The sequence below is a fragment of the Tasmannia lanceolata genome, unplaced genomic scaffold (genome assembly GCF_043159265.1).
Source record: "Tasmannia lanceolata isolate RefF3 unplaced genomic scaffold, GAP_Taslan_0.1 ptg000015l, whole genome shotgun sequence".
NCBI classification, from domain to species: Eukaryota; Viridiplantae; Streptophyta; class Magnoliopsida; order Canellales; family Winteraceae; genus Tasmannia; species Tasmannia lanceolata.
Window position 1 is genome coordinate 22,280,001 of NW_027518692.1, and position 20,044 is coordinate 22,300,044.

Here is a 20,044-nt window from a genome sequence, read left to right on the forward strand (position 1 = left end):
GCATTATATATACATGAATAAAACCTGTGAAACTATAAATTCCTAAACTTGTAATTCTAATAAGTCGCGAAGTCTTCTTTTCTACTTGTTATCCTTGCGTATATTAACCCTTCCTTCCTAGCCTAGTGTAATCCTACTCTTTGTATGCATTTTTCGTTGGCATCCAATGAGGTTTATTTCATGCTTCATGTTGACTTTCAAAGATGCTCCCCACACATTTTCTCTTTACTTTAGAAATTTTTGTTTCCAACATTCTCTTTTCTAAACATCTTGCTTCCCACATCACTTCTCACATTCGCTTCCCACTCTGGCAACTATGGTTTTACCACTTTGAATTACAAGTCTGCAACATGGATTGCATCAAATGTCATTTCGGCATGAGTGTGCCATGTTAGAGAATTGATCGACGATCACAAAGATCAAATCCAAACCCCTTTCAGTCTTGGGGAAAAACAAAATCCATGTATACGTCCTCAAATGGTGCTTGTGGTACGGGCAATGGTGTGTAATGCATGGTTTTAAATTTCCACCGAAACCGACACGAAACGACCGAATGTTTCTGTTTCCATTCCCACCGAAACGACCGAAATGATCAAACCAAAATCATATGTGTAATAGTGGTATACTAAGTTAGTTTGTATTACATAAGTATATTTATATGAATTGCATGCAAAATGTAGCGCATGTATTATGTATAAATATCTATATGAATTACATGTGAATAGTATGCACTAAATTATCAAACGTGAGATATGTACGACAGTGCATGTCACTAGGTGTTCGATATTTTTAACCATTATGGTTCGTTGTCTTGCTTGTGTGATGGTTTCTAAGTGTGTATTTGTGTTTATTCTAGCATTTCCGTAAGTTTCATCTTTAAATTCTATCATTTGTATATGTTTCTATATGTTTCCTTGATTTTAAAAGATTTGCACCGAAATTTCAACTGAAACTGAAAAGTTTTCGCTTCTGCGGCGATCGAAACCGAAATTTAAAACCTTGGTGTATAGACCTGTATTTTGTCTTTGTGCCTTGGCAGTTTGGCAAATTCTACATCTTTCTATGTATCTCCAAATGTCATGATGTATTTTGGGCTAAAAGTACTTTCCTCGATTAAAGATATGGTTTTATACTTTTATCAATATTAAAAAAAAAGAAAAAGAAAAAAAGAAATGGTTTTATCATAGCCAGAATGTCCTGCAAGTCCACCATTATGTAGTTCAATGGTGATGCTTTCTCGCAACACGCATAGTTAAATTCTCTTGAAGAGGTATCCGTCTCTGGCGGTGAAATCTTCATATTGACCCTTTTTTTTAATCCTGGCCATATCTTAGTAAAGTATTTGTCTTGCTCATAAAGCTCTTTAGGTATTCAATTTTGATTACCTAAGCACGCATATTATTTAACAAAAAAAAATTCCGGCTTAAAGCGTTGGTCACCTTGTTATCTTTCCACTTGTGTCACAACACAATGTGTATTCTGGTAAATAAGAAACCCACTTGGCATGTTAATTTAGCTAGTACTGGCCATTGATGTGCTTAAGCACTTTGTTATCAGAGTAAAGGATGAACTCTCTTTGCACCAAATAGTGTCCCCAATGACATAGAGCCTGGATGATGACATAAAACTCAACATCATAGGTGGAGTCACAGATATCTCCGATATTTTGAATCACATTTTAGTGTGATATTTTGATGGAACGATACAATCCCTAAATAATCCCAATATTTTTAAAATATATTTTTATTTTTATCATTTACCATGACAAGCATCTGAATATTTTACGATATTTTTTCTTAATTATATGTTGTTTATTTATATATATTTTAAATAATTTTATGTTTATTTATTTATTTTTGCTATGATCTTCACCTCGAGTTACAACCCCCTCGATATGCTCATCGCGTTTCTACTGCTATTTCGGAGAGCTCCACTTCAATTTCCCTCAAGCTCGATCCTTCAGACACATTAGTTGTTTCACGAGCCGAGTAGGAGGCTTTGTTGCACTAACATGACAAAGGAAAACAGCCCACTGCCACACTTGCCGAGGAAGGTAGCAACCCATCCCACTTTCTCAGTCGTTCGGGTTCATTGCTTATTGACTCTAGAGCCTCCTAGCATATGACAGGTAACAGTAGATTCCTTAGTTCGTTTCGGCCTGATTCTACCTCTACCACTTCCGTAACATTGGCTGATGAGACGATGTGTCCCGTTTCTCGCGTGGGGGATACATCACTTAGACCTAGCATATCTCTTGCTTCTGTTCTGTGTTTTCCCGGTTTTCTATGTAATTTACTTTCTGTTAGTCAACTCACTAGATATCTCCGTTGTTCTGTAATCTTCTTTCCCTCTTATTGTACATTTAAGGATCTGACGATTGGGAGGAGGATTGGTTCGGGCCATGAGGTGGACGCACTCTATTATTTTGATCGTGAGGTTCCTCATACTGCTTTACAGAGTTCAGTTGATTCGTTTCAGTGGCATTGTCGCTTAGGCCACCCTCCGTCGGATAATTTGCAGCATTCTTCTATTATTTCGGGTCCTCTTAGTCAATTTTAGTGTGAGTCATGTCATTTGGAAAACACCGCATGTTTCCTTCCCGTCCAGATGTGTCAGTCGTGTCCCGAGTTCGCTTGAGTTAGTCCACTTAGATGTTTGGGCTCCATGCTGGACTACTTTATTTGGATATCGGTATTTTGTTTTATTTGTGGATGATTACTCAAGAATGTCATGGCTTTATTTAATAAAAGATCGTTCAAAGTTGTGTTATGTCTGTCATACTTTTTATTCTGAGATTTGTAACCACTATTCTTGTTCTATTAAATGTTTGCACACTAACAATGCTCGTGAATATTTATTAGTGTCTAATGCCTACCATAAGTTCTTATCCGCTCAAGGTATTGTAGAATGTCATGGCTTTATTTAATAAAAGATCGTTCAAAGTTGTGTAATGTCTTTCGTACTTTTTATTCTGAGATTTGTAACCACTATTCTTGTTCTATTAAATGTTTGCACACTAACAATGCTCGTGAATATTTCTCAGTGTCTAATGGCTAATAGCAGTTCTTATCCGCTCAATGTATTGTTCATCAGTCCTCCTGCACCCACACCTCTCAGTAGAATAGGCTTGCAGAGAGGAAACTTAGGCAACTCCGACACGGCACACACGCTTCTGTTTCAAATTGGAGTTTCTAAGCTGTATTGGGCTGATGCTGTTCTTACTTCATGCTTTCTAGCGAACCATCTTCCGTCCTCTATCTTACGTAATCGTTCTCCCTTCTCTGTCTTGCACCCCTCTGGGAATCCTTTTCCACTACTTCCTAAAGTGTTTGGCTATGTCCGCTTTGTTCATAACTTATCTCTTGGTCGGCATAAGCTCGACCCTCGTGCCGTGAAATGTGTCTTGGCTACTCAAGAGCTCAAAAGGGGTACATGTTACAGTTTTCATCCATGCTGAATGTATGTCATCCGATGTCACCTTCTTTGAGGATTTCCCATACCTTGCTGCCTTAGTTGATTTACCTCTAGCGCCCCTCCACTTCCGCTTCCGTTACCGGGCCCCCTTTATCTCCTACACCCTCTCAGATGAAATTTTGCTTCTACACGGAAACGAAGACCTTCGACAACCAATATTGGACCTGGAATAAAGGGGAAACAGTAAAGTCTAAGCGCATATGGCACGAGAGAGATCGTGCTTATAGGTTCTAATGTCAAAGGGCTGCGACTGCTCTTCTGCTGAAGCATGGTGGGTGATATGAGGATCCACATGTGGTCCCCGACAGGTTGTTCACCAATGTGCGTAGATGACCCTTCATGCGACCCACCTCCTCCTCAGCCTGCTGGAGCCACATCTGCTCCTCATGTAACTGTCTCTTCTTTGCCTGATGACGATTACATGTTCTCTTTTGCCCTTCATTCTATTTCTGATGTTGTCTCTTATTCTCACATTTCACGTAGTTACTTTTCTTTCTGTCATCTGTTTATGTTCCTTGTTCTGTTGCAGAGGTGTTAGCTCATCCTGGTTGGCAAGTTGCGATGGGTGCACTTTGGTCTAATAATACGTGGCAGTTGGTTACCCTCCCTTCAGGTGCGTAGGCTGTGGGTTGTCGATGGGTGTTTAAAGTGAAATACCTACCAGATGGGACAATTGAAAGGCTGAAGTCACGGTTTGTTGCTAAGGGTTATACACAAACATTTGGTGTCGATTACACGGAGACATTCTCCCGTGTGGCCAAAATTCCATTCGTCTGTGTCCTGATCTCTCTTGCCGTTAACATGAGCTGGCCTCTCTTCCAATTGGACGTTAAGAATGCCTTCTAGCATGGTGATCTACATAAAGATGACTTTATGGAGCAACCTCCTGGGTATGTTTCTTAGGGGGAGATGAAGTATGCAGTCTGTAAGTTGCGTAAGGCTTTGTATGGGCTTAAGCAGTCTCCTCACGCTTGGTTTGGAAGATTTAGTGAGGCAGTGGTGCGATTTGGCATGACACAGTGTGTTGTTGACCATTATGCTTTCAATTCTCAGTCTAAGGATGGTTACATCTTTCTAGTCGTTTATGTGGATGACATCATTATCGCCGGAAGTAACAGTGCAAGCATACAAAGACTAAAAGATATCATTCAGAAAGAATTCTGCACCAAAGATCTTGGTCGCCTTAGGTACTTTCTTGGAATAGATGTAGCTTATTCACGTGAAGGATTGTCTATGTGAAATGACCAGTTACTCCAAAAGCTTAAGCTGTTTCAGATGGCGTTATTTAATCTTTTGTACTCACTCCCCCTCACGTGTGGCCCCTCATTCTAGGGTTGGCCTACACGTGGCCCATGTGGCCCCTCTTTCGGGTTTGGCCATTGCATGTGGATTTTTGCTATCCGAGATGTTTGGCTCTGATACCATGTGAAACTACCAGCTACTCCAGAAGCTTAAGCTGTTGGAGATGACGTTATTTAATCTTTTATACTTTAACAATCTCTATCACAAAGGAAGTATGCTCTGGACATATTGGAGGAAACAAGTCTTTTGAGAGTGAAGCCAGCTGAAGTAACTATGGATCCCAATGTTAAGCTTCTTCCTGATTAGGGGGAGCTGCTAGAGGACCTAGGAAGATACAATCATCTAGTGGGCAAACTTATCTATCTTACTGTGACTCGCCCAGACATCTCATTCGCAGTCAGTGTTGTTAGCCAGTTTATGAGCTCATTGCGTACGTCTCACTTGTCATCAGTCACCTAGATTGTGAGACATCTAAAGAAAGCTCCTCGCAGAGGACTGATCTTCAGAAAGCATAATCACATATGGATCGAGGGATATACGAATGTATACTGGGCAGGATCTCCTACGAATAGGAGATCTACTACAGGGTACTCTACCTTCATTGGAGGTAACTTGGTTTTTTGGAAAAGTAAGAAGCAAGATGTAGTGGCCAGGTCAAGTGCAGTGGCAAAATACAGAGCCATGGCCCATGCATGTCGTGAGTTGATCTGGCTAAGATCCTTTTTGTCAGAGATTGTGTTGCCTTCCTCTTCACCAGCCTCACTGCGTTGTGATAATAAGGCAGCCGTTCATATCGCCTTAAATCCAGTCTTTCATGAGAGGACTAAGCACATAGAGTTAGATTGTCATTTTTTTTGTCAGTGGATTCAAAAGGGAGAGATCAGCATTGTTTTCACTAGATCAAATGATCAGATAGCTGACATGTTTACTAAACCTCTAAGCAGAGCGAGGTTAAGTGATATGCGTACCAAGTTGGGATGTATGGTATATACACTCCAGCTTGAGGGGGAGTGTTAGGAGTTGTGGTGTAATTACATACCCGTATAAGGGTATTCTTGTCATTCTACTTGTAACCCTAATATCTCACACACACATATATACCGTGTAAGAGGGAGAGTTATTCTAATCTCTCATCTCTTTTCCTATCTCTTTTCTTCTCTCTATTCTCCTTTTCTTCAATCCAAGGAAGTAACTCAAGCAACACAAAGTATTTGATTTTATGACAGTAATTGTTTTTTGCAAATTTTAGTCGCTGATCATATTATTATGAAGAACATGCCGATCTTGTGTTCGGGACAACTCCTTTGGTGATGAATTGGGTTTTGTTTCAATACCAGTACTTGAGGTTCTAGATTTTTTGAAGTTTACATAATTATGCGTCTGACTAAATTCCTTGTGTGCCTGGGATCAGGTTCCATAAAACTGGAGGTGCTGAGGAGGTTGCATTGCGTTTTGCTGTCAATATCTGGGACCAAATGGAGAAGAATTTGACTTTCAACATTGGCATTCAAGGACAGGTAGATATGGCTGCGAAGTATCAACTCCAATTTTAATTGCTTTTATTATAAAAAAGTTGGGTTTTGAAGGCGAAGTATCAACTCCAATTTTAATTGTTTTTATTATAAAAAGTTGGATTTGTGTTCAAAACCATCACTTTACTGCCAAATTAGGTATGCAATTTGTAAATACCAAATAAATAGTGTTTCTATATACTTCTGACGAGAACATAATTTGATTGTTTCAGGTGCTTCTTGATTCAACAATGACAGCCATGAGGCTGGCAGTTGGTGGTTGTATGCAGGAAAATCAGTGTTTGATTGTCCAAAAAGCTTTTGATTTACTTATCTCAACCACTTCTTTTCCATTAAAGGAATCAGATCCCTTCTCTATGTCCACCAAACTTGAAGGCTTAAAATTTTATCAAGATTTATCTAGCCTTTCATGTAGAGACGAATGGCTTATTTTGCTTTTTGCTTCAGTATTGATAGCACTTCGTCCTCAAACACCTCTTCCGGAAGTAAGAGTAATATTGAAGTTCTTCATGGTTCTCATTCTTCTAAAAGGACATATTCCTGTAGCTCAGGCCGTCGGTTCTATGATTAACAAATGGCCAGTAAAAATAAACACAATGGAGGTGTCAAGTTCTTGTACCTTGGAAGAAGCTTTGGAAATAATATTTGAGATGGGCTTACACAGTGTTCTTGATAATGGTCCTTTGAGGAAGTCCAATTACATGGATTTGAGTCGGGAGAGTGTTAGTAATTTATGCCTTATTGTTGGTAGTAGTAGGTTGGTTCAAATCCATGCTATAGTTGGATTGGCATGGATAGGGAAAGGTTTGCTTATGCGAGGACATGACAAGGTGAAGGAGATATCGTTACTTCTTTTGAAATGCTTACTTTTAAATGGAGATATGGAAATGGTGACATCAATGGTGGATACTGTGGGAAATGGTAAGGGGCAGGATACACAACCTCTTTTGGCAAGATCTGCGGCAGACGCATTCCATGTTCTTCTTAGTGATTCAAAAGAGTGTTTGAACAAAAAGTTCCATGCAACCATAAGACTTCTCTATAAACAACATTTCTTCTCAACTATGATGCCCATTTTTCTGTCTTCAATTAAAGAATCTGATTCATCAACTACAAGGTATGTACACCTGCTACATCATGATGTTCCTTTGTTATTTTGTGTACTATGCTTCTATGTTTCTCCAAGATTTTCATGGTTGCAATCAAGGTTTTAAATGTTGGTTTTGAAACTTTTCGGTTTTGGCCGAAATCATGTAAAATTTCGGAAAATAAATTCGGTATTTTACAAGATTTCAGTGGAAATTTTGAAAAATTCGGCCTAAATTTCGGTAATTTCGGTGGTAAATTTCGGTAAAATTTCAGATTCAGGTACTTTCGGTGTTGGTCCTGGTCGAAATCTAAAATTTCGGATTATGGCCGAAATTTCAAACCATGGTTGCTATTTATATGGGATGTTGTGGCTATCAAATTTAGACATCTGTCTCTATGATATAAAACTGTGAGATCAATGTGAAGAATATGGCGGAATGCTAGTTATTCGTGTTGAACAAAATTGCGAATCCAGACTTGTGTATACCAAATAAAACTATGTCTATAAATTTGTGACAAGAATACTAGCTGTTCATATTGGACAATTTTGAAATAGATTCCAAATTTTAAATATCATTTTTCATTTTATCTGTTACATTCAGAATATTAAATAAATGATATTTGCATATATTTCTTCTTAATTTTGAAAAAAAAATTCCCTTAGATTATTTTTTTAAACTTTTGATATTTATAACTTTAGCTTTTAATTAAGTTTAAAACCTAAGTTTTAAATCCTTACATTTCTTTTTTTAACAGCAAGCAAATATTATTAAAAGAGTAGGAGAAACACCAAGACCGAGAGGGTCTCGAAAAAAAAAAAAAAAAAAACAAAGCCACACATGACACACAAAAAAACAACTAAATACAAAAAAATCCGAAAAGCACCAAGGGTTCCTCAAGGAGGAAGGAAATCAACCAAATAGATATTATGTCTATCGATTCTAGAACGAGCATGCCAGTCTGCCTCGCAATTAGCCGAACACTAAACTTGTCGGATATGTGTATTATGACACTCAATCACATTCAGAGTTATCTTAAATAGCATTTGCAAACCTCTAAGGATAACAACATCGTCTCTCGCCCAACTGATGACTTTGAGATATATATATATATATATATATATATATATATATATATATATATATATAGAGAGAGAGAGAGAGAGAGAGAGAGAGAGAGAGAGAGAGAGAGAGTCACCCTCAATGATAAGATGATCAAGCAAATCTTGATCAGTAGGCCATATACCGAATATGAGAGCTTGCACCTCAACCTCATTTTAGTAGGGACTGAGAAAGTTTAATTAGCCTCTATAAAAAACTCTGGAGAAAACCCAATGCTAGCTAGGCCTATATTTTCAATGCTCGACCCGTTGAATTTCAACTTCAAAAACCCAAGAGGAAGATCCTACCTAGGACTAGGGCCATCCTCGCCACAACCATTGTTTTGAAAATCTTGCGATTTATGATTCAAATTTTACGATTGAAATATGTTAGAGGTATCCTATCTTCCATGTTAGAGAAGAGATGATAAAAGAAGAGAAGATATGAAGAGAGAGAGGAGAGATAATCCACTCCCACACGATACTAATATTTATATAAGAGAGAATAGGGTTACATATGAAATGACCAAAATGACCCCACACTTGGTGGAGTCCAATATGCCCACTCTCAACACTCCCCCTCAAGCTGGAGTGTATATATCATACATCCCCCAGCTTGTTACATAAGTCACACAATCTCGTTTGCTTAACGGTTTTTTAAGAATATCTGCTACCGGATGTTACATTCCCCGTCCCTGTCCCTGCCTCAAGAAAAATTCCCCATCCTCGCCCTGCCCCCGCTTCGAGGATGACGGGGATCCCCTCCCCGCTGGGAAAATCTAATCCCCATCCCTGCCCCGCACACTCCAGAAAAACATGTTTAATGGATTTTTTTATTGGAAAACTCTACTAAAAATGCATTTGAGAAAGAAAATAGGATAAATTTAGGAATAAAAAAAGGAATTTGTTCTATGGTAATTGCGCTACCCAAATTAAAAGCGGCAAACCAAAATTTAATAGCGCAAAATTCAATTTTGTACTGGGATTATAGGGCGAAGCAAGGCCTGAGGAATCCCCATCCCTGCTTTGGGGAATTTTTTCAATCCCCATCCCCATCTCCATCCCTGCTTAAAGCGGGGAATCCCCGTCCCGAACGGGACGGATCAGGGCGGATCCCCTCTTTCGCGGGTTGAATTGCCAGCTCTACTACCTGATCATTGGATCTGGTGAACACTGTGCAAATCTCCTCTTTTTGAATTCAGTGGCAGATAAAGTGATAGTCTGCCTCTATGTGTTTAGTCCTCTCATGGAAGACTGGATTTTGTGCTATATGAATGGCGGACTTGTTATCACAGTGGAGTGAAGCAGGAGATGAGTAGGGAAGCCCAATCTCTGGCATAAACGACCTCAACCTGATCAACTCACACCCTGTATAGGCCATGGACCTATACTCTGTCTCTGCACTTGATCTGGATTCAACATCCTTTTTCTTACTCTTCCAGGACACCAAATTGCCTACACTTGTTATCACAGTGGAGTGAAGCCGGAGATGACTAGGGAAACCCAATCTCTGACATAAACGACCTCAACCAGATCAACTCACACCATGTATAGGCCATGGCCCTATACTCTGCCTTTGCACTTGATATATGTACATCCTGTTTCTTGCTCTTCCAGGACACCAAATTGCCTCCAACAAATGTACATTAGCTGGTAGTCGATCTCCTATCTGCAGGAGATCCTGCCCAGTCTGCATCTGAATATCCCTCGATCCTCATATGCCTTTTTTTCCTTAAGATCAATCCTTTACCAGGAGCTTTCTTCAAGTATCTCACGATCTGAGTGACTGCTGACCAGTGTGATGTCTGTGGTGTACTCATTAACTGACTCGCTACACCAACAACATAGGATATGCCTAGGTGTGTGACGGTGAGATAGATCAACTTCCCAATTAAACGTCTGTATCTACTCGGGTCCTCCAGAAAATCCCCTTGATTAGGAGAAAGCTTAACGTTGGGATCCATAGGCGTCTCAGCCGGCTTTGCACCTAGTAGACCTGTCTCCTCCAATATATCCAGTGCATATTTTCTTTGTGACAGAGATAACTCTTCACGTGAGTAGGCCACCTCTATCCCTAAGAAGTATCTGAGGCGACCAAGGTCCTTGGTGCGGAACTCTTTCTCAAGGAAATCTTTCATCCTTTGTATACTAGCACTATCACTCCCAGTAATAATAATGTCATCAATGTAGACAACTAGAAAGATTCTACCATCCTTAGATTGAGAGTTGAATACGGAATGGTCCACAGCGCACTGTGTCATGCCAAACCTTACAACTGCTTCACTGAATCTCCCAAACTAGGCACAAGGAGATTGCTTAAGGCCATACAACGCCTTGTTCAACTTATAGACAACATTCTTCATCTCCCCATGAGCAACATACGCAGGAGGTTTCTCCATATAAACCTCCTTCAGCAGATCACCATGCAGGATTACATTTTTGACATCTAACTGATAGAGTGGCCACGACATACTAACAGCAATTGAGATAAGAACTCTGACTGGCGGGATTTTTGCGACAGAAGAGAACGTGTCCGTTCAATTCCATAGGTTTGTGTGTATCCTTTTGGTAACAGTCTTGCCTTTAGTCTCTCCACCGTACCATCTGGTAAATATTTCACTGTGACATCGGCAGCGACATAAACACGATGAAGCTGAGGGCTATAGGATTTGTAGCCTTTCTGAGTGCGAAATAGCCAATGAAAATGCACTTGATGGCACGTGGAGCATGCTTATCGAGGCATGTGCTAGGTTGTGAACAAAACATGTACAACCTAACACTCTAGGATGCAAAGGAAAGGGTTTCCCTGACGGATGTAAAATGGAAAATGGCGTCAACCCAGTGTCTTTGGAACATGTGTCTTTGGAATGTGCATGTAGGATAAGAGTGTCATATCAACCAAATATCTAAGCTTTAGCTCAGCAACACCATTTTGCTGAGAAGTATGCGCACAGGATGACTGATGTAAAATCCTACTACCAGAGAGAAACTGCTAAAATCCACTAGAAGCAGAAAAATATTCACGTGCATTATCTGTGCGCAAAAATTTATAGAACAAGAATACTGTGTAGAAATCTCAGCATAAAGGAACAAAACACATTAAAAAATTTTGAACGTTCTTTTATTACATGTAACCAAGTCATTCGTGAATAATCGTCCACAAATACAATAAAGTAACGATGTCCAAATAATGAAGGAGTTCTACAAGGACCCCAAATATCCTAATGAACAAGCTCAGACAGACTAGACACACGATTGACTGACTTAGATAGAAAGGAAGCACGATGGTGTTTTCCATATTGACAAGAGTCACACTGGAAAAAAAAACTAATAGGGTTAGACACGACAGAGGAATCCTGAAGGCGATCCGCTGGAGAATGACCAAGGTGACAGTACCGCATGAATGAATCGGCAGACGCGCTCAAGGCCGAGAATAAAGGTGCATTGTCAAAGTAGTAGAGGCCTTATGCCTCATGGCCTGAATCAATCCTCCTCCTAGTCGCAAGATCATGAAAGACATGATAGGATGGAAAAAATGTTACAGAACACCGTAGATGGAGAGTAATTTTACTAATAGAAAGTAAACTACAAGGAAAACTGGGAACACATAGTATAGAACAAAGAGAGAAATCAGGTCCAAGCGATGTGTCCCTTGTACCAGAAACAGGACACATCATTCCATTTGTCAGGGCGACAAAATTACTTATAGAATTAGGTGCAAAGGAACTAAGGAGGCTACTGTTACCCGTCATAGGATGAGAGGTGCCAGAATCAATAAGCCAAGAGTCGGAACGACTGAGAGAGCAGGAAGGGGTGCTACCTTCCTTAGTAATAGTAATTGGTTATCCCTGATCCTGTGAGTGCAAAAGGGCCTCGTATGCAGCGCGTGAAATAACGAGCGTGTCTGATGGAGTAGGCTGCGAAGGGGCCTCAACAGAGATAGAAGTAGTCGCTCCAGAAACATGATGAGCAGCACGTGAGGGTCGCAACTCTGGATGTAAATTATAGCAAAAGTCTACAGTATGACCCTCATAGCCACAATGTGTACGATAACGTGATCCACGCCCGCCAAATCCACGACCTCCCCTTGAATCTCTACCACCACGTCCATGACCTCGGTCGCTACATGTATCACGACCTGAACCAGTATGCACTGCAAGAGCGAAACGCTCGATGGAAGCATCATCAGGAACCTCTATCCTCATAGCACGCTGAACACGAGGGAATGTCTCCGTGAGGGACGGTAAAGATTACTGCCCAATAATCTGTCGGTGATTCGGTAAAAAATCACGGCCCAAACTATCGAGGAACTGAACAACTCTCAAGTCACTGTTGGACTCGAAATTTTACAACAAGGGCAAAATAGTAAAATCCCTTATTAAAATGAGAAGAGAGAGAGAGAGAGAGAGAGAGAGAGAGAATGGGTGGTTACGCATCACCTTATCCCTAAAGTAAAAAGGGATAAATATAAAAAAGTTAAATCCCTAAATTTTAGGAAATAAAAATGACTCTCGCAAAAGAAGTGAGTCACCCACTTTTCAAAAAAAGGAGTTACGTAACTTCCCACAAAAAGGAAGTGGGGATCGTGAAGCTGAGAAAAAAGCGAATGAGGTGGCAATTGTTAACCACTTCAAGAGAGTTCTATAAATAGACTCAAAATCCTTTAGAAAAGGGATTGGATTTTTGCGAAAGAAAAGCTACGTGAAGAAAAGGAGGAGAAAGAAAGGTGAGAAGAGCTTACTGGCTAACAATGCTTTTCCTTCTTCTTTTTTTCTTTGCAGGCTTCTCCCAAAAAGTTCCAGAAAGGAGATAAGAAGAAGACTTTTCTCCTTCGGGAGAAAGAGGAAAATCCATTTAGAGGACCTCTCTCTAAAGGTCTCTTTAGGATCTCTTTCCAGAGACTCTCTAAGGGGAGAAGACCCTTCTCCTTCGGGAGAATGATGAAAAAGATGAAGGCTCCCAAAAAGAAAGACGGAGGAAAATCCCTTAGAGAATCTCTCTCTAAAGGTCCCTTTAGGATCTCTGCTCAGAGACTCCCTAAAGGGAGAAGACCCTTCTCCTCCAGGAGAAGGATGATAAAGTTGAAAGCTCCCAAAAAGAAAGACGGAGAAAAATTCCTTTAGATAATCTGTCTCTAAAGGTCCCTTTAGGATCTCTTCTCAGAGACTCCCTAGACGGAGAAGACCTTTCTCCTCAAGGAGGAAGATGACAAAGATAATATTTCCCCAAAAAATTAATTATGAAGGATCTGTTCACAAAAATCAGATCTTCAAAAAATCCCTCTTTCTGGAGGACAATTAACAAAAGTTGTATTTAGCGAACCTCTTGATGGATAATCAGAGGTGTTTTCTTACTTCAAGAAATGTAATTAACGGCCAATAGAGCTAGAAGTGTACGATCCCAACCAAAATTAATAAAACCTCTTCTCGCAAGAGGGAAATTTGATCCAAATTTATTTTATGTGTGTGATTCTCTTTCTCATGAATGTGAAATTTGTTGCGAACAGTCACTTTTCTGCTTGGCCAAGATGGCAGGGTCTGTAGAAAAGGGCTGGAATGTGTCAAGTTGCTCACAAAGGTGAACAAACTCGGAATAGTAATCAGGTACAGCTCAATCACCACGCTCCAGATGTCTTAGAGCTGAGTAAGTGTCACAAATCCGTGTCAGATTATTTTCACCCGAATACAGAGTTTTAGCATGATCCCCGATCTCTTTGGCCGTGTCAAGGAACATCATGTGTTCTGCAATCTGTCGTTCCATGTAGAGGTGCAACTCAGGTCGGGTTCAACCCGAACCCAACAGGTTTAACCCGAAAAAATGTCGGGTTGGGTTGAGTTCGGATTGGGTCCGGTTCGGGTTCGGGTTGAGTTTTCCCAACCAAGGTTGTGTTCGGGTTGGGTTCGGGTTGAGGATTTGGGCAACCCGACCCGAGTGAAACCAAACATTTTTTTATGAAATTTGTTTTTTAAGCTTAAAAACTCGAGTTGGGTCGGGTTGAACTCGGGTCGGTTCGGGTTCGGGTTGGGAAAAAGGCTTCTTCAGGTCGATTCGGGTTGGAAAAAACGGTTCCTCGGGTCGGGTCGGGTTGGCCTCAACCCGACCCAACCCCACGCGAGTTGCACCCCTAGTTCCATGCTTTGAAAGAGGAGAGTCTGAATGTGTGCATCCTCCTGGTGCCACCCGAGTTGCACCCCTAGTTCCATGCTTTGAAAGAGGAGAGTCTATTGAGATTCTTTGATTCCCTCTGCTGTCCATTTCCCTGGTCTTGGCTGTAGACTTTTTAGACTAAGAAAGCTGGCCTTATAGCATCGATAGCAAGAAAGAACCTTCTCCATCCCTAGCCCGCCCCGGGTGCTCGATCGGAATTCTCAGCTGGCCGCATTGCATCAATATGGATCAAATAATCCATTGGGTGTACATTCAGAGATGGATAAAATTGTTCCTTACCCTTATTTTTATGTAAAGGATCTACTATAGAAAGAGCTGTGGATGTCGCATTCAAGCCACTCAAGAAGAGTGCGAAATCCTTAACCAAAGTAAGCCCTGAGCTCTTCTAGAACAAAAGTGACGAAGCTTTATCAATAAAGTAAAGCTCGTTGTTTCATCAATGCAGCATTCCTGATTGATCTTGCTCCTATAGCATAGGCTAGTGATACTGCCACACACACACATAGGGATTTGCTAGCGTCCATTGCAAAAGGCTTTTCACGGATGGGATGTTGCATCTGAATATATATATATATATATAGAGAGAGAGAGAGACAGAGAGTAAACAATTCCTGCGCTCGAGCTCAGATAGCTTATCTGCGCTCGAGTGCAGGAAACAAGGGTGGGCCCACATTTTTTGGTGATCCTAAGCATTTATTTGAAATGCCCCATCATGGGTGGGGTGTGTACCAAAACTCAGCTCCATTGGATCATCTTAGGGTGTCCATTTGTGGGTGAGAAGATGGAGAGATACTGTTTGTTCACAAATCTGCCCATTTTTTCACCCCACAACTGGAAGGGTTAGGTTGATCCAATGGAGCTGATTTTTGGTACATACCCCATACATGATGGGGCCTTTCAAATGAATGCTTAGGATCACCCAAAAAATGTGGGCCCACCATGTTCCCTGCACTCGAGTGTAGGAATTGTTTCCTATATATATTTATATATATATATACACACACACACACACACACGCTAGCAAAAAAACCCTGTGCGATGCACGGGCCGACAAAGCACTGTACGGACCACATCATAGGTTGATCCAAACCGTCCATGTGATGGAACACAACATAAATAGGTTGTGCCCGTAAAATCATTTCCATAAGCTGATCCTAGCCCTCTAATCTATAGCGGTTTCCATAATTGTTGTTCCTCTTAAGGTGCCCAGAATTCGTTAATATTTTTCAAGGTGTTCGGAATTTGTAATATCATGTAATCTGTTCACAAAAATCCGTAGTATTATGTAACATATGTATCAAATCCGTAATTTTGCAAAGACAAAACGTCACTATATTGACTTTGTCCACTTTTTTTATTACAAAAGCATAAAGGAGGGGGGTAGGATTGAAATTATGTGGCTTTAATGGGTGCCTTTGTTAAAAAGCATAAAGGAGGGCCTAGGATTGAAAATATGTGGGTTGAATGGGTGCCTTTGTTAAAAACAGTAAAAAAAAGTGATGTGTAATTCTATTAGAATTTTGGGAGAAATTCAAATAATTCTCTCATCTTCTCTTCTGCTATATAGTGTGTGTATATAATGGGATGATACAATGGGCCTGAGTTTTTATACACACCCTATCTATGATGGGCCCTTCCAAATGAATGGTTCGGATCACCACAAAAAACGTGGGACCCATGTGTTTGGGCACTCTAGCTCATATAAGCTTATATGAGCTCAAGCTCACAAACAGTTTCCCCTATATATATATATATATATATATATATATATATATATGAGGAATAAGATTGTGAGCTTGAAGCTCATATAGCTTATATGAGCTTGAGGGCCCAAACACATGTGGGCCACATAGTTAGGATGATCTAAAGCATTCATTTGAAAGGCCCTTACATAGATAAGGTGTGTACAAAAAATCAGCTCCATAGGATCATCCTAACCCATCCAAAAGTGGATGGCAAAATGGACAGACACCGTTTGCCACAAATCTGCCCATTTTTGCCCTCCGCTTTTGGAGGGGTTAGGATAATCCAATGGAGCTGATTTTTGGTACACACCCTATCTATGATGGGGCCTTGCAAATGAATGGTTTGGATCACCACATAAAATGTGGGACCCATGTGTTTGGGCCCTCAAGCTCATATAAGCTATATGAGCTTCAAGCTCACAATCATTTTCCTCTCTCTCTCTCTCTCTCTCTCTCTCTATATATATATATATATATATATATATATATATATATATATATATATATATATGCGAGAGGAAAAGGAGTGTGCGGTCGACCGCATATAAGGTTATATGCGATCGAGGGCCCAAACGCATGGGTCCCACGTTTTTTGTGGTGATCAAAACCATTCATTTGTAAGGCCCCATCATAGATAGGGTGTGTACAAAAAATCAGCTCCATTGGATCATCCTAACCCCTCCAAAAGTGGAGGGTAAAAATGGGCAGATTTGTGGCAAACGATGTTTGTCCATTTTGCCCTCTACTATTGGATGGGTTAGGATGATCCTATGGAGCTGATTTTTTGTACACACCCTATCTATGTAAGGGCCTTGCAAATAAATGCTTTGGATCATCCTAACAAAGTGGGCCCACATGAGTTTTGGGCCCTCGACCGCACCTAAGCTTGGTGTGGTCGAGCGCACAATCATATTCCTCATATATATATATATATATGTATATAAAGGAGTGATAAATCGACTCCCCATGTGTCTTTCTCTCTCCTTTGGGTTAGAGAGAGAGAGGAGAGAGATAGACACATGGGGAGTCGATTTAAGATATTTGGGATGGAACACAACATCAATAGGTTGTGCCCGTAAAATCATTTCCATAGGCTGATCCTAGCCCTCCAATCTATAGAGGTTTCCATAATTAAAAAAGCATAAAGGAGGGGGGTAGGATTGAAATTATTTGGCTTTAATGGCTGCCTTTGTTAAAAAGCATAAAGGAGGGGGTAGGATTGAAAATATGTGGGTTGAATGGGTGCCTTTGTTAAAAAAAGTAAAAAAAAGTGATGTGTAATTCTCATAGATTTTGGTAGAAATTCAAATAATTCTCTCCTTTTCTCTTCTGATATATATATATATATATATATATATATATATATATATATATATATATATATATATATATATGAGGAAAAGGATTGTACGCTCGAGTGTACCTAACCTTAGGTACGCTCGAGTGCCAAATCACATGGGTGGGGTCCCACATTTTTTTTGTCATCTAAACCATTCATTTGCAAGGCCCCATCATAGATAGGGTGTGTACCAAAAATCAGCACCATTGAATCATCCTAACCCCTCCAAAACTGGAGGGCAAAATGGGCAGATTTGTGGACAAACAGTGTCTGTCCATTTCGACCTCCACAAATGGATGGGTTAGGATGATCCTATGGAGCTGATTTTTGGTATGCACCCTATCTATGATGGGGCCTTGCAAATGAATGGTTTAGATGACCAAAAAAAATGTGGGACCCATGTGATTTGGCACTCGAGCGTACCTAAGGTTAGGTACACTCGAGCGTACCTAAGGTTAGGTACACTCGAGCGTACAATCCTTTTCCTCATATATATATATATATATATATATATATATATATATATATATATAGTTCATATTACTGTTCAAAGATATTACAACTCAATGTATGAGTAGCACTAGGTATTATTCCATATTATTCTTATTCGTTTCTTTCAAATTTCTGGTAGCCGTTCATTATATTCCTTCTTCTACATCAGAATCTATTGTTCAAGTGTCTGTCACTTGTACAAGATTTATTTGATAGAAATTCCAATCACCACATTATCTTGTCATCTGTTGGAACACTACTGAACTTGTCACAATTAAATGGGGTTGGATTGAAAACATTCACCATTTTTATTTCCATAAGTTTTTAAGTGCATGTTCGATTAGGCTGTCTTCAGTCATGTGTTGTTACATGTTATGTCAGCAAATGTAATCTACTGAGACAATCCTTATTTTATTTTTATCTTCATAAAATTGTGAGGATTTGGATACTCTTTCATTGTCTTCTATTGGCTGCATGACTTATGCCGGTGGCACTCTACTTTTAAATATCTTGAATTTATATGAATATATCTTTCTATTTTTTTGGTTAGTTTTTAATGAATGAAGCAAAATCTTAGAAAACATCAATACTGCTGTGCTGATGTGAGCAAAAATTGGATTACATCTTTCTAGAAATATAAATGGGATTTGCTAGGGACCATCACAAAAAGTCATTTCACGGATTAGTGTTGCATGTGAAAGCAACCACCTCAGATGAATTAAATGAATAAGAAAAAATCTGCTGAAATGTGAGCCTGTGTGGCTTCTCTCACATGCAACAGCCTGCCTCAAAATGTCTTTCTGCAATGGTCCGTAGCAAATCCCAATATGAATTTTGCTCATTATTGAACTGGATGAATATAATTTTCAGAGCTATGCTGTATCGGGCTTTTGGGCATGTAATTTGTAGTGCTCCACTTGTTGCTGTTGTCTCTGAAGCCAAGAAGGTGAGGTTTGGAAGTCTCAAAACTCTCAAGTGTGTTCTCCCAGCAATTGTCTTTATTTATTGGGAAAAAAATTAGGTGGGTATTTGATATAGTACCCTTTACCCTTATATCCCTTTTTTTTTGCAGCTCATTCCTTCATTATTGGATGGCTTATCCATGTTGAGTCCGGATATTCTGAATAAAGATCTGACCTATAGCCTCCTACTGGTCTTATCTGGGATCATAATGGACGAGAATGGTGAGATCACATATCTTCTTATAGATCTATGGCATTTACATACTTTATTAAGCTTGCTCAGTTGGTTGTTGAAAACAACCAACTGAGCAATCATATGATAAGGGTATTCAAACTTGCTCAGTTGGTTGTTGGATGGCTTATCCTTAATCTTGCTCAGTTGAAAATAATGTTTAAAATCTCACTTCGTCAATCATATGATAAGGGTCCAACTGGTTGTATTACTTAGGGGCTAAATTGAGGGGGTTTTGTCGGGGAACTGGGTTTTTGGTTTAAGGCAATAGGTGGAAAAAAACAAGGTGTTCTTTCGGAGTCTTCAAATTCTGAAGGGTATTCAAATTTGAGGAGTTGGCAATCAAATCAATGAAAAATCTGCAAGAAGATGAAAATTCAGAGCATTAGAAAATGAAGATCTTAAATTCTGGTTTTTCATATCTTCCTGCCATGAAATTGAAGACAATTAGCTTGACTTCTGAACACAAAATAGAAAATCAAAAAATTGAAACAAACAATCAAAAATAAAATCTGAACCCTAAGATAACACAGATCTAACAGACCAGGGAAAAATAAAGCAACATCAAAAACAAAAACAAAAACAATATTTACATGGTAACTTGAGTTCT

The 20,044-nt window shown here is 39.7% G+C and overlaps 1 protein-coding gene across 4 annotated transcripts in view; it reads left to right on the forward strand.

Moving 5' to 3' along the window:
* MET18 (ARM repeat superfamily protein) overlaps window positions 1–20,044 on the forward strand; it is a 59,287-nt gene that overhangs the window by 36,376 nt on the left and 2,867 nt on the right. For all 4 annotated transcript variants that reach the window (XM_077354080.1, XM_077354079.1, XM_077354078.1 and 1 more), the window contains 4 exons: window positions 6,188–6,293; window positions 6,521–7,425; window positions 19,111–19,186; window positions 19,313–19,424. In XM_077354080.1, coding sequence (XP_077210195.1) covers window positions 6,188–6,293; window positions 6,521–7,425; window positions 19,111–19,186; window positions 19,313–19,424 — 1,199 coding nt within the window. The remainder of the gene's footprint in view (window positions 1–6,187; window positions 6,294–6,520; window positions 7,426–19,110; window positions 19,187–19,312; window positions 19,425–20,044) is intronic.